Here is a 27,088-nt window from a genome sequence, read left to right as displayed (position 1 = left end):
TATGTGGTATCATCGTCTTCGCTACTATTGGATACCAGCAGATTGGAGAAATGTTCCTTCCATATTCTGAGCACGCTATCTGTATCTGTTACCAGATTACCTTGCTGGTCTCTACAGGAGGATGTGCCTGTACCAAAGTCATCTGTTTGAGGTTTCACTCTTTGGTAGAATTTTCGGACTTCATTCTGGCTCCTGTACATCTGATTTTTTCACACTCCCGCTTTTCCATTTCTCTCTTTTTCTTGCCGAAAAGACGTTTCTCTTCTCTCCTTTTCTCCCGATATCTCTCTCGTGCGCTACGTTGCTACTGATTGTAAAGTAGCTCTATATGCCGCATTTTTCTCTTCGGTAGCAGCACGACACTCCTGGTCATACCATGAATTCCTTTGTGGAGGTCTCTGGAATCCAAGTATGGATTTTGCGGCTGTTGGCATGCAGTGGGCAATATTTTGCCATTGTGTTGTTATGTTGGGCTAGTTGAGTGGAATATGCTGTGGCTATCTGTTGTGTTTGCAGCCTATCGATGTCCAACTTCCGCGTTGTGTCTGTTCGTGCTCTATTTGCAACGTTTAGACGGGTACGTACCTTTGCTGCGACAAGGTAGTGGTCCGAATCAATGTTTGCGCCTCGGAACGATCGTACATCCAACACGCTGGATGAATGTCTTCCATCTATCACAACATGATCAATTTGATTACTTGTTCTTTGATCTGGAGACAGCCAGGTGCACTTATGAATATCGAGATGATTAAATCTGGTACTGCTAACTACCATGTTTTTTGCACCTGCAAAGTCTATCAGCCTCATTCCATTGCCAGATGTTTCACTGTGGAGACTGAATTTCCCGACTGTTGGGCCAAAGATATTCTCCTTTCCAATTTTGGCATTAAAATCGCCTAGAATGATTTTAATGTCATGGGCAGGGCAACGGTCATATGTTTCTTCTAAGCGCTCGTAAAATATATCTTTGGTCTGTTCGTCCTTTTCTTCAGTGGGAGCATGAGCGCAAATAAAGCTGATGTTGAGGAATTTAGCTTTTATTCGAATTGCAGCAAGTCTTTCATTCACTTGGGTGAAGCTGGATACCAGATGTTTTAGTCTCCGACTAACTACGAATCCGCAACCAAACTCATGCTTTACGTCATGACAGTTATAATACAGTGCGTCACCTTTAGGTGTTGTTGTGACACCTTTCCCGTTCCATCGTATTTCCTGTATGGCAGTAATGTCGGCCTTGTACTTTTCAAGTACACCTGCCAATGCGTAAACTACACCTTCTCTATAAAGAGTGCGAACATTCCAGATGCAGATTCCCAGATCATGGTCCTTAAAACGTTTGCGAGGTTCGTCAACTTTAGAGGGCTTTGTTTTTCTTTTCTTTCGTTTTTTCATAGTAGGCTGTTTTTTCTAGGGGAGGGTTACTAACCCGACGCCCAAACCCAAGTTTTTAACGTTCTTATGGGTGAACGCGCGGCACATGTTAGCTCACTACCTTTAACGGGTGTTGAAGGCAGTTCCCCAGGTGACACCACGGGGAGGTCAGTGTCCACTTGAGATGAAAGAGGGACCAAGATAAATCCTGGGCTTTGCCGTGTTAAAACCGGTCAGGACCGTTCCTTGGTATCTTCCATCCCATACGTCATCCCTCAGCCTACAATGGTCAAAAAAAAAATAAATTTCGAAGGTAACAAAGAAGTTTTTGAAATTACCAGTGTACATATTTATGCGTTTATGGGTTAGGTATCATAAACCGTATACCTAGATTGTTGTTGTATCAACAAAAATGTTCTAGTTTTCCGTTCCAGGTTCAAGTTTATCTGTGTTCTGATTCAAAAGTTCTGCAAACTGTACTCTCTGTGTCCATGTGAAATCAGGTGAAAGGAGAGTTGATTTAGCTGAACAGTTAAAGAAATTCAGTGTGTTGTGCAGTCCCAATCCACATGCAGGACATGCGGTGGGTATCGTGCTATCAATTTAGGCCCAATACGAATGTCGGCGGCTGCCTCGTCTGGATCTTAATTGAGCGAAAACTATTCGGGTTTACTTTGTCAGCTGGCGTTCTTCGGCTGCCATGGATAGAGTGCGGTCTCTGAGTACAGCATTGTGCTGATGCACAGGTAAAATCTTCGTCTCATAATGGAGATAGTCCAGTAGTGTTCTCAGGGCGACATTCTGGCACATTTAATTATTTTTCCACTGTGTTACGCAAACATTTGTCACACTGGCGCCACATAGGTTACCACAGCCGGTCTATTGCTTCGTAAGAGGTCAATACGGTTTCTTTGTCAGGACCTCAAGTGCTGCCGTCCAGTGACTTTGGAACCTTGATCCTGCTTAGGATCTTTTAGCAAATAGCTGTGGTTTGCGCGGACGGCATAAACATGTTATCGAAATTAGAACACCATCGACCAATATGTTCAGGGAAGTCAATCCCATGGCAGCGGTTTCTTTCGTATTGAAATGGCCTGAAACCATAGTGTTTTGGTCAACCCAGCAACAAAACTATGCTTCTACGTAGGTTTCTATGCTACAACAACAACAGGTTTAGGAGCGTCGGATTTTGCGGATTTTCTTATGTAAATGTTCTCGCCTGTGCACTTGAACCTCTCTCAAGATCATAAAGATTTTTTGTGCCGTGCCTGGGTTACCGGAAAGCTCACGGCGATAACACCCAAGCAGGATCTGACTTCATCGAAATATCTTCTTGTGGCTGTAACAATTTCGTCTACTAGTCACGGTGCTCTTGAAGCTACTTTAAATGGAAGGTGCTTACACCTGGGAAGTTTTTGCGGATTCTGAAACTACACTGTTCATAGATGAGAAAAAATCAAAAAACAAAAAAATCGCCGGAGCGCTTTTTTAATAAATCGCGATTCAAGTTGAAATTTTTAGGGGTTTTTTAGGTTTTCACGACTTTGCTTAGAAACCACAAGTCCTATCGAAATGGGACTAAAAAAATTTTATTGCTATGAAAATTCTGTACAAGATTGACTTTTATGATATTTTTGTAGTTTTTCCGTTATTGAGATATAGAAGTTCAAATGGTGACAATGGATTGACTGTATCGCCTCCTTATAAAACAATGTCATAATTGTCCAAGTTAAGCTTATATATCTCAAAATTGGTACAACCTTGGGAAAAATTACAAAGCCAATCTTGTAGAGAATTTCCACAGCTACAACATATTCTTTTGTCCCATTTCGAAAGAACTTGCAGTTTTCAAGCTAAATCCTGAAGACCTAAGAAACAACTCTGAAAGTTTGATCTGAACCTCTATATCTCAAAAATGGTTAAACCTATGAAAATATCAATCAGTCAATCTTGTACAATCTTATGAATCACTGCTACAACATTTTTTTAGTCTCATTTTGATAGGACTTGCAGTTTTCCGCAAAAACTTCCATGGTTAAGGTGCACTCTACACAACATTGTAATATAAAGAGGCGATACAGTCAATCCATTGTCCTAATTTGAACTTATATATCTCAATAACGGTAAAAACTACGAAGATATCGTTAATACTAATCTTGTAGAGAACTTTCATAGCTACAACATTTTCTTTAGTCCTATTTCGATAGGACTTCCGGTTTCCAAGCAAAATCGTGAAAACCTAAAAACCCTTTAAAAATGTCATCTTAAATCGCGATTTATTTAAAAAGCGCTCCGGGATTTTTTTTAAGTTTTTTGATTTTTCTCATCTGTAGTTTCAGAATCCGAAAAAATTTTCGAGGTGTAAGCACCTTCCATTTAAATTTGCTCAAGAGCACCGTGTTATACATACTATCGAACGTTACACTCAATATCAATGGGTAGATAGTAGTCGGAACTAGGACATCAACGACCAATATGTTCAGGAGGAGCCCCGATTCAGCCGACGAGGTGGTGAACATTGGGGTAGTAGATTTAGCGGCTGATGTGTATTGTCCTCAAGTAGAAGAATTGTAAAAAGTCAGCTATATAGATACTTCACCTATCGCATATGTCATCGACAATAGGACCCGACGTACCACGACCGTACAATCATCCGCATACATTACGATATCTATGCCGACTAGAGGGTGCGGAATTGCAGAATGTTAGAATGTTAGGGGAACTCCCCGTTTCACTTTCTTATAATCCTGCCTAGCTTTAGTAGCGGGACCACCCTGCCAACTTTCGAGGCTTCTGGTACAGATAAAAGACACTTGTCAAATATTCCACTCTGCGATCATTCAGTTGCTTAAGCATTAGCATTGAGACTCCGTGTTGGTCGAACGCTTTGAATGATTTCGGGTTTCGGATGACATCTGCAACGTCGTTCATCTAACGTTTCAGACACGTCTGGACGAAAGTATTCTCTATGTTCTCGACCAGCTTGCCAGGGTTGGCGGTATCGAAGACATTCGATACTGATATGTGTGGCGTGCAATGCTTTTGTGGTACTGTGCATTATCCGAAATCCATGATGGTACCTGATCGGCTGGGATCTTATGGGGCTTAACACACTCGTCTGCGCCTTATCACTCTCGGGGTGTTCTATAAAATGTAATTTAAAATAGCACCTCTTCGGATCTGTCAATGTTACGTCGTTAAAAGTAATAGCCGTTCTATCATCCTTTTTGCTCCTATTCGTGAGTGATTTAACCGTTGGCCACAACATTCTTAACCCTCCTGTACCCTCCTGTACCAATGTCGCAATGCTTCAGATAGTGGTCTAGACACTTTTTTCCGCTTGTGCTCGTCTACTAGCCTGTTGGCTCGTAAAACAAAGTTCATCAATCTCATTTACTAAAGCCGTCGACATTGCTGGGAAATTTGGTATAATTTCGGATAAGAAACCAGCAGATATGTAGCAAGTAGCTGCAGTTGTGATGATGTCCCGGAAAATTCTCTCAATTACCCGAGAATCTGAGGGAATGGTTAGCTCTCTGAAGCGGTGATTGGCAAGTAATCTCGTAGGAGCATTTTCGATTAGCGCGCAACATGTGGAGCTATAAATTTGCTCTGCCAGCTCTATACCTCTCTGGTCATTCCCTAGGACGTAATGACAAACCTCATGATGACCATTGAAGTCCTCTAGCACCAGACAGTTATTGTCCTCTAAAAGCGAACTAATGTCGGGCATATAACGCAAGGCACAACTATTCATCAGCAGTATGTACACATGAGGCGATTCTACCTCGACAGTCCCACACTTTACTGTTACACCCATACATTCCATGTATGTGTCACTAAAGTCAAGCTCAAGCGAGATAAGTCTCTACTGAGCAGACTGGTATATAAGGAACGCAAGTCCTTTAACTTTATTTCCTGGATCTCGGCGACAATGATCTTTCTCTGACTCACATGGCCCGGTAGAATTGGTCCGTTGTATGTCGCTTTACGAATTGAAAACAATAACCACATGAAAACTTTAAAAGAAAATTTGGCGCCACTTACACATTTTCCTTGTGGTTGTTATAGCGTGGTACTCAACTGAGCCATTGTGCCGAGGCGTTTAAAGTCTACGATTTTACGGACTTTGTTGCGGAGATCGTTGCAATTGACTTGCATGTGATGTTAGATGCTGTGTTTGTTGTCGTTGGGGAAACTACGGAGGTGCCTCGTATTCCGACGACGATGAATCCGACGAGGAAGTCGGAGACAAGTTGGGAGGTAATCTGGCGCAGCAGAGGCGACTAAGACCAGAGTAGCCTCTGGATCTATTACATTTCACCGATTTTGACATGTGGGTGGATGCGAATCGGGCAAACGGAACAGATCCAGCGTCCCGGGGTTCTTCTCTATCCCGGCACGGACCAAATAAGCTTGGATCTGGCATTACGGGATATATTGCCGCTCCCATGGTAAAAAATATACGAACACAAACACGTAATTTTTGATGTGACGGTCCCTGGGCGAAGATTCCTCGAAGTCAATGTTGCGTTGTTGTTGTAACAGTATTTGATAAGTTTGTATTTTCGTTTATCTTCTGAATCTGTCTCAGGGTCTGTATCCTGTTCTTGGAATGTGACTGCTTCGATGGGATTCAACCACAAAGTTACTCGAGTTAGTTGAGTAGGTTTGGCAGGGCAGTTGAATAGGTGCAGTGTGTCGTGCAGACCTATGCCGCACGCTGAGCATATGTTTTGCACGGTGTCATTTATGCTTGCCCTATAGGAATTCAGACGGCTGCACCATCCCGAGCGTAATTAAGCCAAAACTAATCTTAAAACTACGGTCCCCAGGTGCTGCTTCATATATAGATAGATAGATAGATAGATAGATAGATAGATAGATAGATAGATAGATAGATAGATAGATAGATAGATAGATAGATAGATAGATAGATAGATAGATAGATAGATAGATAGATAGATAGATAGATAGATAGATAGATAGATAGATAGATACGGCAATGAACTCGATGCAACAAAAGCGTTTCTGTGCAATAATCACAATCGATATTAAAAATGCCTTCAATTCTGCCGATTGGAGTGAAATCAGACAGACATTAAGAAATAGAAATATATCTGATTATTTGATAAGAATGATTGATAGTTATCTGGATAACAGACAGCTCTTATATGACACTGATGAAGGAGTCAAATCATATACAATAACATCTGGAGTGCCACAGGGCTCTATACTAGGTCCCTTCCTCTGGAACCTAATGTATGATAACCTATTAAACATGAGTCTTCCACTTGGTACCAAACTAGTGGGTTATGCGGACGACGTAGCACTCATCGTCGACCAACCATCAGCACCACTTGTCGAAATCATAGCAAATGATAGCTTATCTCGAATTTCAAGATGGCTTGCATCAAAAAAGCTTGCACTTGCTGCGGCCAAAACAGAAGCAATACTCATAACGAGTAGACGAAAGTTCAACTATCCTAAACTAAACGTTGACGGTTATAACATTGAGATAAATAAAACATTAAAATATTTAGGAGTGATCCTTGACTGGAAGCTCTCTTTTGAACCACATGTCAAAACCATAACAGAGAAAGCGCTAGCAACTGCTAAGAACATAGTAAGGTTGATGCCAAGTATGAGAGGCCCAAACCAATCAACAAGGCGACTAATAGCTACAGTAGCTTATGCGCAAATGACGTACGCGGCTCCTGTCTTCAGCGAAAGCATTTCAAGAAGCTCCCAACTGCGTAAACATCTAGAGAGAGTGCAAAGAGCATGCACGATACGAGTTATATCGGCATACCGAACAACGTCAACAGCGGCACTGTCCGTGCTGGCCCGTATACCACCGATTCATCTAACCCTACGTGAAAGGAGTTACATATATGAACAACGGAAGTCACTTCCAAACGTATACACAAATAGGGAGGTATTAAGCATTAAGAACGAAGCCCGGAGAAGGCTCTTCCAAGAATGGCAATCCTCATGGAATAATAGTGTTCAAGGCAGATGGACCTTTAAAATAATCCCACACATAGAACCTTGGGTAGACAGAAAACATTGTGAACTTAACTTCTATTTAACACAAGTGTTCAGCAATCATGGAAATTTTGGGAGCTATCTTTTCAGATTCAAGTTAAAAGACAATGCAGTATGTGAACTATGCCACCTTGGCGAAGACAATGTGCAACATACACTTCTACAGTGCAAAATTTGGGAGAATGAGAGAGTGCGATATGAAATACCTAATCATATAACCATTGATGATTTTTTCCAGGAAATGCTGGAGACAAAGAGTGTATGGATGAAATACACTACATTTGCACAAACACTTATGGCAGAGAAAAACAAATATCGCCAAAGATAACAGTCGAACCCCTAATCACAACATATAATGGATGGGGGAGTAGATACAATTAAGAAAGCTGATGAATCCAGTCTATGAACTCCACTCCGAAGTAATGCGCAAGCGGTCCCGGAGTGGTTGTTCCTGTGTAGGGCCACTATTGATAGCGCGCTATCATTACGCCCATAAAAAAAAAAAAAAAAAAAAAGATAGATAGATAGATAGATAGATAGATAGATAGATAGATAGATAGATAGATAGATAGATATATAGATATATAGATAGATAGATAGATAGATAGATAGATAGATAGATAGATAGATAGATAGATAGATAGATAGATAGATAGATAGATAGATAGATCGTGAAGATCGTGAAGATCACTCCTGACATGTCTGGATTTTGGATCCTATCCACCATATGGTGATTGGGATGGCTCACACGGTAACACACGAGCAAGTATCTCAACGAGAGCATGACCTTGTCTTGCTGTACTGGAAGAATCTTTGTCTCCTGATGGTCCTCTGCTGAAATGAGGAGGCAACCTATTGCAGTTCTCAGGGGCGGTATTGTGACAGGTTTGAATATTTTTCTATCGTGTTTCACTTATATTCGCGGACCAAACTGACGCCGCATAGCTTACCACAGATCGAACTATCGCGTAATATATGGTCAAAAAGATTTCTTTGTCTGCACCCCAAGTACTGGCATGCGCGGACGACGTGAACATCCTGTCGAATGCGACCCCTAGAATTTTGGCATAGTTTGTGGTGGGAATTCTGCTGCCATCGATCATGACATTTAACTCTGTTCTCACATCTCTCATGCATGTGGTGAACAGAGTGGCGTTAGCGGATATTTGCACACTTCTCGCGTGGAAAAAGCCAGTCAAAAAGAGTTCAAGGTTTCATAAATGGCAGCAGGGAAAATACCTGACCACGATCGTACAGTTACCTGAATGCTTTACGATCCCAATGCAGTCTGGAGGAGGCGGAATACATGAGAGGTAGAGGTTAGACAGTTCCGGAGATATCACCCCACCTTGGGAAACTCGCTGTTTCACTTCACGGGGTATGGACTTCTTGTACACATGTTTTATTTGTATCGTTTTTCTGTGTTTGGAGCAACATATTCCAGAGTGCCCACTCAGTATTCTTTTGGTCTGTGCCGGAAGAAGGTATTTCCGAATCAAACTGGTGCATTGCACCGACAGCCGTGGGATCGCCTCCATTATAATTGTACCCCTTAATTTCAGCTATTTTGAAAATTCCAGCTACATTTTCTGACCGGACTGGCTGTAATTTGACATTTAAGATTCCGAGTATGCAGAAATCTTCTCCACGGTTGAACTATGTATTTTCGTAAAAAATAAACTATTCTATTATAGGTTAGAAAACTTCATGGTTGAGGGTAAAAACGCTTTCTACTTGTAATAATTTGCTCATATTTGTACATTTTCAGAAAACATATCCCGTACAACCCTCAGCTGGCTATGTACAACTGCGTATTTTCAATGGAATACCCGAATGTTCATATACCCTAGGAAGTAATTTAACCGGTTATGAAGAGATATCGGTGAATGGACTGGGAATGGGTTATGAGAAATTTATTTTTATTGAAAATAAAACGTTAACTATAAAGTATACTATACAGGAAAAGACAGGTAATAAAAACAACAATTTTAAATTTTTTTCCAGAGCTGCAAGAATCTACTCTTTTTTCTACTTTTCGATATTATGAAGGAAAAAAAATGTTATAGTAGTAAAAATTAGTAACTTCTTGTAGCTTCTGTTACTTGTTACATACACATATACATCCACGATTTTTAACTCCTTTAAATCCCTAGGTTGTCCCAAACTCCCCGGAGGCATTTATACATTCAATGAAAAGCTAGCCTACAGCATATTTCTACAAAATAAAATTCCTCCCCAATCGGCCCATGTCTATTTGGAACAAATGGAGAAGTCAAGTAAAGCAAATCCATTGGTAAGAAATTTAGCAAATATTGATGCGGAAAGTACAATCGTCTGGAGATCGCATAAAACTGGCGATGACGAACAAACGAAAAAAGCCAACGATAGAAAAATTATGGAACTCAGTGCCACAACCTATGATGTTCTTGTGGATAATGTTAAAATTCATGAGGTACGGTTAAGGCATGGTGGTGTTTATTCCCTGGTGGTAGGCATCGATAATCATGGAACAACGGTAACACAAATGGCGGAAGTCATTAAGGCCAATTCTATGAGCATTTTATGGTTAATACCCCAGTATGTTGTAATGACGTTAGGAGAGGTGATGTTCTCCGTGACTGGTTTGGAATTTTCCTATTCACAAGCTCCGGTCACCATGAAATCTGTTCTACAAGCATGTTGGCTGCTGACAGTTGCGTTTGGCAATGTCATTGTGGTTATTGTGGCTGAGGCGAAAATGTTCAAATCCCAAGCTAATGAATTCTTTTTATTTGCTGGTCTTATGTTTGCCGATATGATTATATTTATGTGGGTTGCATATTGTTATAAGCCGAATAATCCCGTGCCTTCCGAGGTGGAGCGTAGGGAGATACCAAATTATGAGCCCCAAGGTGAAACTTTAAAAATCAAAAGTAGTAATCCCCCTAACGTTCGATTTAGTCCAACATTTGAAGCAACCACAAATCGGGTACCGCGTTATACTAAACACCAACAATTAGACTAAGAATGTAAAATTGTTTTCTGTTACAGATACACATTTAAATCATTTATTTGTACACATAGTTCTAAGAATATTTTTATTATTAATAAAGATTATTACCATTTTTTCGATAAACATACAAATGTATGTATATAAAAATGTTTAATTTTCTAAAATTGCTTTGACTCCTAAAAGTATGCTAATATTTGTATGTGACAAAGTCTTTCTTTGCTTTTGCTTTTTGCCTATGGCCAAATTTATTGAGAATCAATCTTACAACTAAACAGGTTGGCTTACTGTTATAACAATATAAATAAACCTGTGGCTTTTCGCCTCCTTCTTAACATCCGATTAATTTGCTGCAGGAACACTGCTAGCACTTGTCTAAATGAGCATAATTGTTTAACAATAGAACTGTGTGCATGTAAAGCCCAAAAAAAAACACTATTAAAAACGGGCATAATCATAGAAAATGGAACTTAAAATTAAAAAATTAAAGTAAAAACAATGTATGGACTAAAACTAATTATTACAACTATTTACAAAGTGTAAGATTTTGTTACTGGGAAGTTATATACACTGTGTCAGTAGTATTTAGTGTATTAAACCTTCTGTGGTAAAAAAGTAATTTATTATTATTGTATAAAATACCTTCATTATTTAGTTTGGGTATTGCTGCGGGTGGTAAATGCTTGCGTGAGAGCGATGTATCAATATCAAGAGAATATTGTAGGGATCTCTGAACCAGTGAATTATCGAGGTTTTCTGCCGCCCCTCTCATGAGGAAATTATCTATTCTTTCAATGCCGGCGTTGTCGTAAATGGCCCTACAAGAAGGTCGTTTATATGTCCCATCTTCCGTTATTGTTGGCCACATACCCAAGCAATATGTCAGGATTGACCTCTCCCATCTCCTAAGCCTTTCCATTTGGCTTGACGATATGAAGAACCCTACCGGGAAGGCATATGAGACTACGGGTCTTATGATTTGTTTGTATATCAGAAGTTTGATTCTATTTGATAATCCACCATTGTGACGTAGAATCCCTTGATACCCAAAGTAAATTTTGTTGGCCCTACAAGGATAAAATCAACGTGTCTTATGAATTCTAGTTTTTCGCAAAGTATGACACCAAGGTATCTGATTTTGTCGGACACTGATATCACCTCATTTCCGATTTTTAAATTTGGCCTATAGGACCTAAAGTTAGGGAACACAACTTTCGACTTACCCCGGAAAACAATCGCCGAGCATTTGCCCACGTTTAGCTTGAGGTCCCACATAGTAAAGTACCTATGTAATGTCTCAAGGTAAACATTAAGGTGGCGACACAGAGTGTTTGCTCTGGGGCCTGACATGGCCAGTATGACATCGTCAGCATACGATAGTAACAAGCCCCCTTGAGGAGGCTCGGGCATGTCACTTACGAAAATATTGTAGAGCAGGGGGCCTAAAAGTGACCCCTGTGGTACCCCTGCTTGAATTGACCTGCGGCTTGAAAACCGATCGCCCACTTTTACTTTAAAGTGTCTGTCCTCTAGGAAACTTGCCACCAGTCTGCAGGTTTGCTGGTCGAATCCATACTGTTTCAATTTATATAGAATTCCCGAGTGCCAGACCGAGTCAAAGGCTTTAGCAACGTCAAGGCTTACATCTATTGTACCATATTTCTGTTCGAAGCCCTTCACAATATATGTCGAAAAGACAGACAAGGCGTGAGACGTTGAGTGCCCCCATCTGAAACCAAATTGGTGATCTTTAAGCACCCTTTTGTCCTCGACCAGAATTCTTAAACGCTTCATATGAAGTATTCGTATAATTTACCAAAAGCCGAGAGCAGTGAAATGGGCCGATAGCTCCAACATTCATCAGACGGTGCACCCCGTTTCAAAATGGGCACAACCATTGCCTCCTTCCATGCTTTAGGGAAGTAACCCAAGTTGAAGCAATGATTAAAAAGGATGGACAAGAAACCAAAAATCACCGACCCGGCATTTTTCAATGCAGCATGTGGGATTCCGTCCAAACCACTAGATTTTTTGTTCGGCCTGTGGGCAATTGCTTTGCTTATGCAGCTGGGTTTGATGAAACCTGCAACATTCCACCTTTCGACGCTCTCAACTGTTGAACCATCTGCTCTAAATCCATCGGAGAATGTTTCCAATTGTGACCTATCGCCCAATCCCTCGACAGCTAGACCGATCGAGCTATGGAAAGACTGGTCCACGTGAGCATTCATGGGTCGTAACATACCTTGGACGTGATCGGCTAATACCTCGACCTTCACACCATCATCACTTATACGCTCACCATCAGCATTCTTCAACCCTCCAATTGGCTCTTTGGAGGCAAGACCTGCAGCTACTTTAACTTGCCCAAAGGTTTTGTTATTAACGGTTATACCCTCTAAGAACCCCTGGTAACGTTCCTGTTCATATATTTGTATGGCATCAGCTATGATCCTATCCAAATTACGTATATCAGCTCTTAGCTCCGAGAATCTTGTCGGATCCATTGACCTTCGTAATGTACGCGCAATTCTTCTTCATTCACGTATGAACCTCAAAATCCTGGGAGGTAGGTCTCCTAACGTCTTATTACATGGTCTTCTTTTTGGCACAGAAACCTGAATTGCAGTGCGGAAAACTGATTCCAGGTTTTCCACCGTGGTGTCAACTTCCTCGATAGAAACATTTCTATCTACTGGCAAGCAACACTCAGATAGTCCTTGACGTAATAGACGTCTAAAACGACTTAAATTAGTCAACTCGTAATTATGGAATGTTTTGGGCTCCACCTGTGAAAAACCAGCGGTGTTTAATTTTCTAAAATAAATAAATAAAGGTGACGCACTGTATTATAGCTGCCATGACATAAAGCATGAGTTTGGTTGCGGATTTGTAGTTAGTCGGAGGTTAAAACACCTGGTCTCCAGCTTCACACCAGTGAATGAAAGACTTGTTACAATTCGACTAAAAACAAAATTCTTCAACATCAGCTTTATTTGCGCTCATGCTCCCACTGAAGACAAGGACGAACTGACCAAAGATATATTTTATGAGCGCTTAGAATAAACATATGACCGTTGTCCTGCCCATGACATTTAAATTATTCTAGGCGATTTTAATGTCAAAATTGGAATGGAAAATTCAGTCTCCACAGTGAAACATCTGACAATGGCATGAGGCTGATAGACTTCGCAGCGGCAAAAAACATGGTAGTTAGCAGCACCAGATTTCAACATCTCGACATCCATAAGGGCACCTGGCTGTCTACACATCAGAAAACAAGAAATCAAATTGATCACGTTGTGACAGATGAAAGACATTCATCGAGCGTGTTGGATGTGCGTTCGTCCCAAGGAGCAAACATAGACTCGGACCACTACCTTGTTGCAGCAAAGGTACGCACCGGTTAAACGTAGCAAATAAAGTACGAACAGACACAACACGAAAGTTAGACATCGGTAAGCTGTTATCACAACAGATAGCCACAGCATATTCCACTCAACTAGCCCAATTGCCTAATCAAAGCACTCCTCATCCCGATAACATATCAGGGCAAATGGCAGAGTATTTTCCACTCCATGCAAACAGCCGAAAATCCATACTTGGATACCAGAGACCTCCACTAAGGAATCCATGGTAGGATCAGGAGTGTCGTGCTGCCACCGAAGAGAAAAATGCGGCATATAGGGCTACTTTACAATCAGATAGTGTGCTCAGGATATGGAAAGAACATTTTTCAAAACTGTTGGTATCCAATAGCAGCGAAGACGACGAAGATACCACAGACCCAATCCCAGAAGATGGTATTGAATGTATACCGCCCGGCCAAGATGAGGTAAAGACAGCAATCAACCGGCTGAAGAATAATAAAGCAGCAGGAGCCGATGGCTTACCAGCCGAGCTGTTTAAAACCGGTGGCGACGCGCTGATATGGTGTATGCATCAACTAGTTAGCACCATCTGGCAGGAAGAACGCGTACCCGACGATTGGAATCTGAGCATCCTGTGTCCCGTCCACAAGAAAGGAGATAAGACAGTATGCTCCAACTATAGGGGCATAAGTCTTCTCCCTATTGCCTATAAGATAGTGTCAGGGATATTGTGCGAACGACTAAAACCTATGGTCAAGGAGATAATTGGACCATACCAATGCGGGTTTAGATCTCGCAAGTGCACCATTGACCAGATATTTACCCTGCGGCAAATCCTGGAGAAGACCCAAGAGATGCAGATCGACACCTCCCACCTTTTTGTCGATTATAAAGCTGCTTTCGACAGTCCCCTCCGAACAAAGGTACTCCATGCAATGTTTGAATTTGGTATCCCCGCAAAGCTCATCCGGCTTTGTAAGATGACTTTAAATGACACTAGGTCATCAGTTAAAATCGGAAAGAACCTCTCTTCTCTTTCTCTCTCTCCTCTTTCGTGTGATCTCTTCAACATCCTGCTGGAAAAGGTAATACGAGAGGCAAACGTCAAAAGAAGTGGCACAATCTACACCAATAGCCACATGTTACTTGCTTATGCTGATGACATAGACATCATAGGACGATCTTTGAAATTTTCCAAGAATCAGGAAAGTAGCCATTGGAAATACAATTGTTAAACATTATTGCTAAAAATTCTAATGCTTTCATAGGAAGTTTACGAATAATAAAGTTGGAAAGCGAATCAATTCCTGACGATTTCTTATTTTTTAAGTTAGCTACAATGCCAAAGACTTCATTTGTAGTTGTAAGGGCTTCACATCTGTGCTGATTCCTTGCATCCGAATCCCTTGAAAATAAAAAACTGTGTTGGGGAATGTTTGCAATAATTGTCTATTACTTCTTCATTAGATGGAGAATTAGGAGATGGATTATTGTATATGTTCGAAAAATAAGATTTTAATTGATTAAGACACTCTGAATCATTGGTTATAAAGGTGCCATCGACGGATAACTTTTCAATGGGTTTAGTTTTCCGATGACCAATAATATTAAAAACTTGTCGGTGCGCTTTCGGGCCCGGTTTAATGCCTTTAAGTTTTTCCTTAAACAACGAAATTTGTTCATTTTCCACCTGTTTTTTTATCATTATTCCTAATAATTGAATTTGTTTCGATAATAAACGATATTCAGGGCTGTGCCTGTTACTAGAAATTTGGTAAATTCTTTTAAGTTCTTTCTGCCAAGCATACTTAATTCTGTACAGTTTTTTTATTCTATCGGATACGATAAATTTTCTTTTCCCACTTACGACTTTTTCTGAATGATCATCGGAAACAGAAGTTATGGTACGAACAAATTCATGAATATAATCGTCGATCTCATTGTTAGACAAGCTGACCCGTCACGGTGTTCGGCTTTGAACTCCTCCGACACGGCTTGACCGAATTTGATGAAATTTTGTATGTGGAGTTTGTAGGTCTGAGAATAGGTTTTTAACTACTTTTTATAGTGGTCAGTGGAGTGACCAGGGTACCTCCCACACAATTTTTTTAACAAAACGTGAAATCGAAGATATTTTTCAACCTATTGTTTAAAAATTGTTTGCAATGCTATGGTAATTATTGCCCTGACCCTGAATTGTCATCGCGTAAGTGAAATATCGCGGTCCACAATTTTTATTTTCAAAAATGTATAATTGCAGATAATATCCTTAATGTTAATACGCGTGTCTTTAAAAGCGCTATAAACACTGGCTTCAATAAGTTAGACATTGCGGTCAACTTCACAATTTTCACAGTAAAATTCCGATAATTTTGGGAAATCAGCCAAAGTTGTTCAAAATATCGAAATAACAGCTTTCAATGCAAATTCTCATAGTATAACGGGAAGTAGTGGTCTCGGGTGACCTCCCCCACAGCTGTTTTGACCAAAACGTGAAATTTCAGATATTATTATTGGTAAACATGACATTGGTAATTGTGGTCTACATCATTAGTTAGTGTGTTGGTAGTAGAAATCCGTTGTATAAAAAAGTTGTAGTTGTAGAAAAATTTTGTAGTTGTAAATGTTTATACCGGGACCTCAAAAACGGGCCAGCAACTCGGACGGGGTCAGCTAATCCCAATAAAGAAGAAGGGCAATAGTGAAGATATTTCTAACTTGAGGCCAATATCTTTGTTATCCAACTTAGGCAAACTATTTGAGATGGTTCTTCGTGCTAAAATGGATATTGAAGTTAACCTTCCGTATATACCAAATTCCCAGTTCGGTTTTCAGAAGGGTCACTCTACCATTGATGCCATGTTGAAATTCCACAACGACATCGTCTTGAATTTAAAAGAAAAAAATTGTACCGTTGCAGTTCTCCTAGATGTGGAAAATGCTTTTGATCAGAATAGGGTTTAGTCCCTTTATTATTAAAATATTTAAAAGCTTTTTCACAAATAGACAGTTTTGTGTTAAATTTCAAAATCAGGTGTCAGATTTATCTAATGTAAAATGTGGGGTCCCTCAAGGGTCTGTATTGGCTCCCCATTTATACAACATTTTTATGTACGATTTTCCTCACAACTTTCAAAATTCATCTGGTATTTTGTATGCGGATGATTCTCTATTGTATTCGCACAATGAATCCCCTGCTGGTGCATTGGTAAACATTTCACATTATCTTGACAAAGTGAAACAGTTTTATGACAAATGGGGTATAAAAATTAATTCTGCCATGAGCGAAGCCATTTGTATCAGAAATGCTTCGGGAAAATGTAAAAGATTCGTTGTTCCTGAAAGCAAATCCTTACAGCTGTTTTTAAATGGGGTTGAAATACCATTTAAAGATGAGGTCAAATATTTGGGTGTCGAATTTAATAAACTTTTTAAATTTAATGGACATGCCAGAAAGGTCCGAAATAAAGCTCAAGGTATTTTTGCCTCTTTTTTTAAACTTTTCAATAACAAAAATTTACCTACCCCCACAAAATTGATGTTATATAAGACTTGTATTCGGCCAGTCATTCTTTACGTGTTCCCTATTTGGTTCAATATATCCCCGACTGTTATGAAAGAACTTGAGATTCTAGAAAGAAAAATTCTGAGACTCTGTATCGGTAAAAATTTCAAATCCGTTAATAGAAGATTTTCTAATAATTTCATTTATACACATTCTAAAATTAAGCGGCTTTCTAGCTACGTATGTGACCTCTTGGAAAGGTTCATTCAAAGATTGGCTCTTCATGAAAATTCACATATGGTTGAAGTTTTAAATAGCCAGGTGAACATTGGTTGGTCAAATACTTACTATTTGTCTCCAATGGGATATACCTATGAACATTCTGATGATATTTCTGGGTTTTATGAAAAGGCTCTTGCCGGAACTCACCGAGGGTAGTATATTGTTTACCCTCTTGTGTCTGTTTTAGTTTTTTTTCTTTTCTTTCCGTTTGTATTGTTTTTATTTATTTCTATTTTTATTAATCTTCTTCCCTTAGTTTTAAGTACACAACCCCTAGAATTAAGTAACTCTTTAATCAGCCCCGGGGGCAAGGGCGATATTCATTTATGTAACAACCTCTACAAACTTCTCACATTCATGTTAAAGCCTGATGCTGTTGACACCTTTATATAATTACGATAATACATTATAGTCGTAAGTGTTCATTTTTATGTGTAAAAATATCTTTTAATGTTATTTATTAGTCTCAATAAACTAAAACTTGTAAACTTGTAAACATAGGACGATCAGTAAAGGAAGTAACTGATACCTTTTGGAAGGTCGAAGGAGAATCTGCGAAAGTGGGTCTGGCGGTAAACGGCGAAAAGACCAAATTGATGGTGTCGACGCGCAAAGCGTCCATAGAGCTCGGACCAACTGTGGAAGTTGGTACCTATAATTTTGAGGTAGTTAAAAACTTCGTCTACCTCGGCACTGCCATAAACACAACAAACAACATCATTTGTGAAATAAGAAGAATTGTATTGGCCAACAGATGATACTATGGTTTAAATAAGCAATTTAAAAACAAAACCACATCTCGTCAAACAAAAATAACACCATACAAAACGCTGATACTACCCGTGCTAATGTATGGCTCCGATGGGTACTTGCGCAAGCAGATAAGGCAGTGCTTGGTGTGTTTGAGAGGATAATTCTTCGAAAGATCTACGGGCCGATTTGCGTTGACGGTGAATATCGACGTCGTATGAACCACGAGCTATATCAGCTATACAAAGACATGAATATGGTTAAACATATCGAGATGCAACGATTGCGTAGCTAGGCCATATCATAAGAATGAACGATGATGAACCCGCTAAAAAGGCGTATGAATACATGCCACATGGCGGTGCACGCAGAATCGGGAGGCCTAAAATTCGATGGAGCATACAAGTGGATAAAGAAATGAAAAGGCGCGGTATTCCACAAAGCGAAGCGAAAAACAGAGAGAATTGGAGATCTTTTCTTAGTTCGGTCTATGGAACAAATGTTCTGTAATGGGCCAGCTAAGTAAGTAAGTAAGACACTTAAAGAGTTCGGGTTTTCGCTATAAAAGCCATAATTTCAAAAATCTGAAGAGCCAACCGATAATTTCCTTTCGCCGGGATGAAATTATGATATTGGTAGCGATCAGTAAAATAATAGAAGGTAATGATGAAGTTAAATCATTGGGGTAATACTCCAGACTTAAAAACAATTTTTTAATATATTCAAAAACCAAACCTCTTTTACAAAAATTTAATAAAAACTCAATTCTTTTTTTAATTATTAAATATTTATATTAAAAAATAATGTCGTACATACATATTTAAATAGATATTCAGATTTGTAATTTGAAATATCTCAATGTTTTTTTTTTAAGTCAAAACTGCAAAAATCACTAAGTACACATTTACAGGAAAATACTTAAGACCCGAAATTATTATTAATCAAATATAAATATATACATCCACACTTATAAACAATAAAATAAAACTACAATAATCACAAACTAGAGTTGTGCGTAAAGCGGAAGATGTGGAAAAAAAGCTCTGCTTTCTTCTCAACACATTCACACGCACACTTGGTATTTAAATATAAAACCTAACCTTTAAACAAAGAGGGAAGAAAAATTGTTTAAAATGAATAGAAAAGAGGGGTAAGTAGAACAAGTTCACCTGAAATTTAAATAACAAAAAATGTAAAACAGAACATTTAAAAATAATAGAAAAATGTTGATATAAATATGCATAAAATCGAATTTTATAGATATGTATTTATATCGTGGATTCCATGAATTTCAAGACTCCAAAACTGTAGGCAAATATTCAAAGGATTTAATTAAGAAAAAAAAATATTTATATTTAAAATTGTATTACTACAATTCCAAATATTAACAATTATTAAATGAACAAGATTTTTTTCGCGGGGTCTAGTATGAACACATTTGATTAAACAGTTGTTACAACTATTTATTTTTTATTTATTTATTTATTTATTTATTTATTTATTTATTTATTTATTTATTTATTTATTTATTTATTTATTTATTTATTTATTTATTTATTTATTTATTTATTTATTTATTTATTTATTTATTTATTTATTTATTTATTTATTTATTTATTTATTTATTTATTTATTTATTTATTTATTTATTTATTTATTTATTTATTTATTTATTTATTTATTTATTTATTTATTTATTTATTTATTTATTTATTTATTTATTTATTTATTTATTTATTTATTTATTTATTTATTTATTTATTTATTTATTTATTTATTTATTTATTTATTTATTTATTTATTTATTTATTTATTTATTTATTTATTTATTTATTTATTTATTTATTTATTTATTTATTTATTTATTTATTTATTTATTTATTTATTTATTTATTTATTTATTTATTTATTTATTTATTTATTTATTTTTTTTTATTTATTTATTTATTTATTTATTTATTTATTTATTTATTTATTTATTTATTTATTTATTTATTTATTTATTTATTTATTATTTATTTATTTTATTCAATATGAAACTGGGAAAATTTGTTTAAATCCCTATAATATAGAATCCTGAGGAGACAACTATAAAATTGTCCTAAAAATCCCCTTAATGGTGTCTTGAATTCTATGGAGTCCATCATATACATATGTACATCTTTAGCATAAAGAATTTAGTTATAAATAAAATAGTGTTTGAACATTAAATATAATAAATAGAACAGACATTCATAAATTTACAGATATACATATAAAGCAATATTATAATTTTCTCTAAGCACTGTTCATATAAAATGAAGTATTATCGTACCGAGATAGGACATTCATTCTCGAGCGTTAAAATTTGGAGGTTCTTAAAAATTAAAGGCACAGCCTGGTGTTGTATTTTGCTTCTTCTTCATTCGTACAGAAATTAAAATTTCCACTTTCATGTTTCTGTTTCCACATAACCATTGTGTATGTAACCCGTAGATGGACTACCACTTAGAGCAGCATCGATACCATTATATACCGAACCTCGTCTTAAATTATTCGGTTCACTTTTATCTAAGATACGTTCAAAGACGGCATCTAATTTACATTTGTTAACGGCATAACGTACACATCCGGATATTTGTTGTGACAGAGTACTCAAATCATAGAATAATTGAGATAGTGTGTGACCACCATTTGGTGTGGTAATCACTGAGGTAGTTGTGTCATGTTCTGGTTTTTTAACTTCATCGGGTAAATCAATACCGTTCTGTAATAAAAAAAGCGATAAAATAAAATTTATTTTTCTCAAAATCAATTTCAATTAAAATGTCCTTCTTACCTCTTTGTTTTTGTTTTCATCTCCAGCAGGATGTTCAATTTTAATGCTAAATTTGATGGAGTGGGCATACACTTGCATATCCTTGCCGAGAGGGAATTTGCGACGTAATTCCTGAAAGAAAAACAATGGAGATTATGTTATACACATTATTTAGAATACACTCCAAAATTTAATTCCCAAGGGAGCGTATAAGTTTCGTCATAAAGTATACGCATACCTATTAAATTTTAGTGTTTATTTGGTAAGGAAGTAATTTCTTGTTATTGTAGCAGTGTTTTTATACCCTCCACCATAGTATGGAGGGTATATTAAGTTTGTTATAATCTCAGGATTTATGCTAACGAGGGTATATAAACTTGCATGTGCGTAAAATGCGCCTCATCGAAACAATGGTTTTAGACCCCAAGTACGTTTGGACAAAATCCGTTTCAGGAAATTTAGAGTCGACTTAGCACTGTCCGTCCGTCCGATTCGAACTAAATTTTGCACTTCGTAATATTTTGCCCAAACTTAGTTAAAGTTCGAATATGAGCCATATCGGTCCACTCTTTCGGGTTGTAAAAGGCCCCTGCGGCACCATGTGTAGAGACTGGAACGCACGATAACTCTCGAACGGATTTGCCGATTCGGTCCATAATGTGGACTTCGTAATATTTTGCCCAAACTTAGTTTAAGTTCGAAGATGTGCCATATCGGTCCACTACTTCAGATGGCACTACTTCAATCCCACGGCAGCGGGTTCTTTGTACTCGATGGAACTACACAACATCATTGTTCCGGCCAGCGGCTGCCACCTCAGTGTACATATGTTTGTATTTGTTTCGTTTTTCCGTGTTGGGAGCAGCATATCCCGGGATGCCTGCTCCGAATCCTTTTGGTCCGTGCCGGGACGGAGGAAAACCCAGGACCAATATATTTGTGCTCGGTTTGTCACATCCGCATCTTCACCCACATCCAGCCTTCTGTGAGATGCAATAGATGTCAGGAGTGGGTGCATCTAAGGGGTTGCTCTGGACTTGTCCACGTGAGGGACTACGACAAGGACTATGTTGCTGCATGCTGTGTGAATACAGTCCCCAGTGAGTCGTCATCGGATTACGAAACTCCTTTGTCGTCTGATTATGAGACTCCCCCGCAGTCCCCTCGACAACAACACCAGCCGTTGTTGTCCCAATCCCGGAAAATGCATCCTTTTTGCAATTAAATTGCAATGGACTCCGTGGTAAGATCGAGGAAATTGTAGATTTCATGAGTCGGAGGAATACCAAGGTCGCTACGGTGCAAGAAACCAAGCACAACAACAACTGTAGCTTACAACGTTGCGATGGTTACAACGTGCTAAGGAAGGATCGCACCAGAAGTGGAGGTGGGGGATTAGCTTTCCTATTGCACCAATCTGTCCAATACAGACCTATCTCGCTTGAGCCTGTCTCTAATGACCCGCACATGAAATCTATGGGGATAGCAGTCAGGTGTGGAACTGCTGAGATAGAGTTGCTGAACGTATACATCCCGCCGAGAAATAGCAGTATCTCAGATTACGTGCCTAACATTAGCCCGCTTTTGGAAGGTCATAATCGTCTTGTCCTGGGGGACTTTAATGCGCATCGTGAGATGTGGCATTCGGCCCTCGGAAACGACCAGAGAGGTACAGCGCTGGCTGAGCAGATTGACAGCTCTACGTTTTGCACGGTAAATGAGGACGCCCTTACCAGAATTAGAGGAGAGTGTCACAGCTCGCCAGACATTACCATCGTGTCACTTGGTCTGACAAATGACGTTACCTGGCAACCCGCCATTTCCCTTGGATCAGACCATCTCCCCATAATTGTCTCCATTAGCAGACCACCCGATTTCATTACCTCTGAACGCCACACATTCGTCAATCATAACAAAAGCTGATTGGCCGGGTTTCAGAGAGTTCACCAATCACCGCTTCAGAGAATTGCCCAATCCTTCTGATGTTCGGTTAGCGGAAAGGACGTTCCGAGACAACATCACTGCTGCAGCCGCTCGCCATATCCCTGCTGGTTGAAAACCAAACTTCCCAGCAGAGGCGACGGGATTAGCAAATGAGCGTGATGAGCTTCGCCGAACAAACCCCAATGACCCCAGAGTCAGGGAGCTGACACTGGAAGTTAACAGGCCGGTCGGCGAGCAAAGGCGGAACAAAAGGTTAAATCAATTGAAGAGTTGCAACATTGGAGCCGGTATAGGTGAATTGTGGGCAACGGTTACTTCAATCGACAGTTTGTCGAGCATCCCGAGAGTGACAGGGCGAAGAGAAGAGTATTACGTCGCATCAGATCTCTTCTTGCCGAGGAGGAACCACCACAGTTTACAATGGATGATGTTGCCAATGCCATCAGGAACGCTAAATCATCCAAAGCGTTGGGCCCTGATGGAATCTCCAGGATAATGCTGAAGCAGCTGGATGAGCCGGGAGTGGAGTATCTCACTAAAGTTCTCAACTTGTCGCTATCCACCCTCATTGTTCCCGAAGTCTGGAAAATGGGCAGGGTGGTCCCATTACGGAAGCCCGGCAAGGATGCCAGCAAAAGTGAATCGTACAGGCCGATTTCGCTTTTGTCGCCCGTAGCAAAGACCCTTGAGGCCTTTGTCCTCCCCAGTATCAGAAATAGCTATCAAGTTGGCGATCATCAGCATGGATTCCGTAAGCAGCACAGCACGACAACTGCGCTGCACGCCATTACCACACATATTTGTCGAGGATTCAACCAGAGACGGTCGTGCGATAGAACAGTTATGGTGGCGACTGATTTATCAAAAGCCTTTGATACAGTCAGACACACCACGCTGTTTGAGGACATTGAGCCGACAACCCTCCCGCCAAGGTTGAAACGTTGGATAGTCAATTATATGTGTGGACGCCAGTCGTACGTTGAATTCAGAAACAAGAAGTCCAAACCCCGTAGAGTGAAACAGGGAGTTCCTCAAGGTGGGGTGATATCTCCGGAACTGTTTAACCCCTAACTCTCCTGTATTCGGCTCCCCCCAGACGGCATCGAGATCGTAACTTATGCGGATGATTGCACGATCCTAGCGTCGGGTACCTATCCTGATGACATCTGTGAGAGACTGAACAACTATTTAACTGATCTTACCACCTTTTTCCATTCGAGGAATATGCAGATTTACCCCACAAAATCTACAGCCACTCTGTTCACCACATGGACAGCGCAGTTTGGACGTGAGTTGAATGTCGTGGTCGTCGGTAGCAGAATTTCGACCACAAACTGCCCTAAAATTTTAGGGGTCACATTCGACACTACATTCACGTCGTGCGCACACGCCACAGCTATCTGCGACAAGTTGAAAAGTAGGAACAAGGTCCTCAAGTCCCTGGCCGGCAGCACTTGGGGTGCAGATAAAGAAACCTTGTTGACCACAAATAACGCGATAGGTCGGTCTGTGGTAAGCTATGCGGCTCCAGTCTGGTCCCCGAGATTGTGTGATTCGAACTGGAAAAAGATTCAAACTTGCCAGAATGCCGCCCTGAGAACAGCGACATGGTGCCTCCTCAAATCTTCAGTGGACCATCTACATGAGGAGGCAAAAATTCTTCCTGTAAAGCAACACAATGAGATGCTTTCGTTGCAGTACCTGCTTGGATGTTATCGTGTGAGCCATCCCAATCACCATCTTGTGGGTAGGACCGGCCCATTCAGGGAGATCAGGAAGGATATCCATGCTCTAGAGGGAGAGGTCCAACGATACAGGAGAGAACCCCTAGATCAACAAGCATATCAAGCAGGATTGAAAAGCATTCACACGGACGCAGTTGCCAAGGCCTTAAGCAATTATAGTGTGAATAAAGTACTCGGAGTACATCCTCCATCTATCGCAGCTGAGGAGCGCCAGCTGCCACGACAAACTAGAGTAGTTTTGGCTCAACTACGCTCGGGATATTGCAGTCGCCTAAATTCTTATTGGGCGGAAATCGATCGCGCCGTGCAAGACATCTGCCCAGTATGCGGCATGGGCCCGCACGACACACAACACCTTTTTAACTGCCCCGCCAAACCTACCCATCTAACTCCAGTGGATCTGTGGCTACATCCCATCGAAGCAGCCACTTTTCTGGAACTGGAGATAGACCCAGAGCCAGATTGAACAGAGGAACGAACAAATAAACATAACAAAAACACTGTTACAACAGCAACAACAACAAAGATATATTTTACGAGCGCTTAGAAGAAACTTATGACCGTTGCCCTGCCCATGACATTAAAATTATACTAGGCGATTTTAATGCCAAAATTGTAAAGGAGAATATCTTTGGCCCAACAGTCGGGAAATTCAGTCTCCACAGTGAAACATCTGACAATGGTATGAGGCTGATAGACTTCGCAGCTGCAAAAAACATGGTAGTTAGCAGTACCAGATTTAAGCATCTCGATATTCATAAGGGCACCTGGCTGTCTCCAGATCAAAGAACAAGTAATCTAATCGATCATGTTATGATAGATGGAACACATGCATCAAGCGTGTTGGATGTACGATCGTTCCGAGGTGCAAACATAGACTAGGACCACTACCTTGTTGCAGCAAAGGTACGTACCAGATTAAACGTAGCAAATAAATTGCGAACAGACACAACACGGAAGTTGGACATCGGTAAGCTGCAATCACAACAGATGGCCACAACATATTCCACACAACTGGCCCAATTGCTTAATAAAAGCACTCCTTGTACCTATAACATATCAGGACAATGGCAAACCATTGCCCACTCCATGCAAACAGCCGCAAAATCAGTACATGGATACCAGAGACTTCCATCCTATGACCCCGCTTAACATATTGTATCCCAATCGTCCGTAGTACATTAATTGCTGAGAGACAGCTTCTTCAACTATGACTACTCTTAACAATTATCTATAGAATACATTAAATTTGGTTGCCATCACGGTACAATCCACCTTCCGCAAATAAGGCGCTGAACCTGAAATTCCGACACCAAAGCACCATATTTTTCAACGACAACATCCAAATATTAACAATATTTCCTAAATATTGTTTTGGAATATAAAACTTTCTACAAGAGATGTCGCGCAATGTTCAACACTTCGTTCGGACTGGGCAACAAGAAGGATGTTCCAATAATGGAATCTTTTAATGCCTTACCTTTTCTAAAGCTCGTTTCTTATCCTGATCACAGTAGACGGTAACATTATAATATCCACCATATTGTGCTTTCAAACTTTCCGGACTGCTGGAGGTTAACATTTGACCATCTTTTAGCACGGCAATGCGATGACAAATTTGATCAATTTCTGATATGGAATGAGAGGTTAACACAATGGCTCGCTGTTCGGCCAACAAATCATCAATGGTGCGATAAACAAAAGCACGGGTTACAGGATCCATATCACTGGTAGGTTCATCCATAAGAACCACTGAAGTGCGGCCACAACAAGATGTTGCCACCGTCAGTTTACGACGATTACCACCACTGAGATTTTTCACCAAAACGTCACGATATGTCTCCAATTGGAATGATTCAAGGACACCATTAACAAGCTGTTACGAAAAAAGATATAAAAAACAGATTATATAAGGGACAATAACATTTTTGGTTTGAATAGAACAAAAAATTGGCAACATGATTTTAAGAAACATGACATAGAAAAATTGGAAACGTACCTTTGGCAAATCAGTTATGCGCCTTAGTTTTCCATAAAATTCAATACATTCTCGCACCGTTAGCAAATCATCCAGAGTATTTGTTTGAGGACAATAGGAAATTTCCGGCTAAAATAGAACAACAAAACAATTCAATCAGTTTCACTATGGAAATTATGGGGTTTATTCTGAAATTAAATTTCCCGTGAGTTTTCTCACTCTCTATTTTAAGTTGAAACGGAGGAAAGACAAGACTCACGGGCAATTTTCGTCCAAAATAAGGGACTATAACTTAATTTACTATTTAC

At 39.5% G+C, this 27,088-nt stretch overlaps 2 protein-coding genes across 10 annotated transcripts in view; one reads left to right on the top strand and one right to left on the bottom strand.

Annotated features, from left to right (window-relative positions):
* The window catches only part of LOC141397908 (peptide transporter family 1), a 45,248-nt gene extending 34,673 nt beyond the window's left edge, over positions 1-10,575 (top strand). The window contains exons 7-8 of the mRNA XM_073974826.1: positions 9,188-9,389; positions 9,573-10,575. Of these exons, the coding sequence (XP_073830927.1) occupies positions 9,188-9,389; positions 9,573-10,423 (1,053 nt within the window). The 3' untranslated portion in view covers positions 10,424-10,575. The remainder of the gene's footprint in view (positions 1-9,187; positions 9,390-9,572) is intronic.
* An 8,644-nt stretch (positions 10,576-19,219) lies between these two features.
* Positions 19,220-27,088, bottom strand: part of ldd (lipid droplet defective) — a 131,006-nt gene continuing 123,137 nt past the window's right edge. For all 9 annotated transcript variants that reach the window (XM_073974817.1, XM_073974821.1, XM_073974825.1 and 6 more), the window contains 4 exons: positions 26,802-26,909; positions 26,283-26,678; positions 21,135-21,245; positions 19,220-21,062 (listed from right to left, as the gene is read on the bottom strand). In XM_073974817.1, the coding sequence (XP_073830918.1) occupies positions 20,748-21,062; positions 21,135-21,245; positions 26,283-26,678; positions 26,802-26,909 (930 nt within the window). In that variant the 3' untranslated portion in view covers positions 19,220-20,747. The remainder of the gene's footprint in view (positions 21,063-21,134; positions 21,246-26,282; positions 26,679-26,801; positions 26,910-27,088) is intronic.

This window comes from Musca autumnalis, unplaced genomic scaffold, assembly GCF_047663935.1.
Source record: "Musca autumnalis isolate F117 unplaced genomic scaffold, ASM4766393v1 scaffold_3, whole genome shotgun sequence".
Lineage (NCBI taxonomy): Eukaryota > Metazoa > Arthropoda > Insecta > Diptera > Muscidae > Musca > Musca autumnalis.
This window is presented reverse-complemented; position numbering and strand designations above follow the sequence as displayed.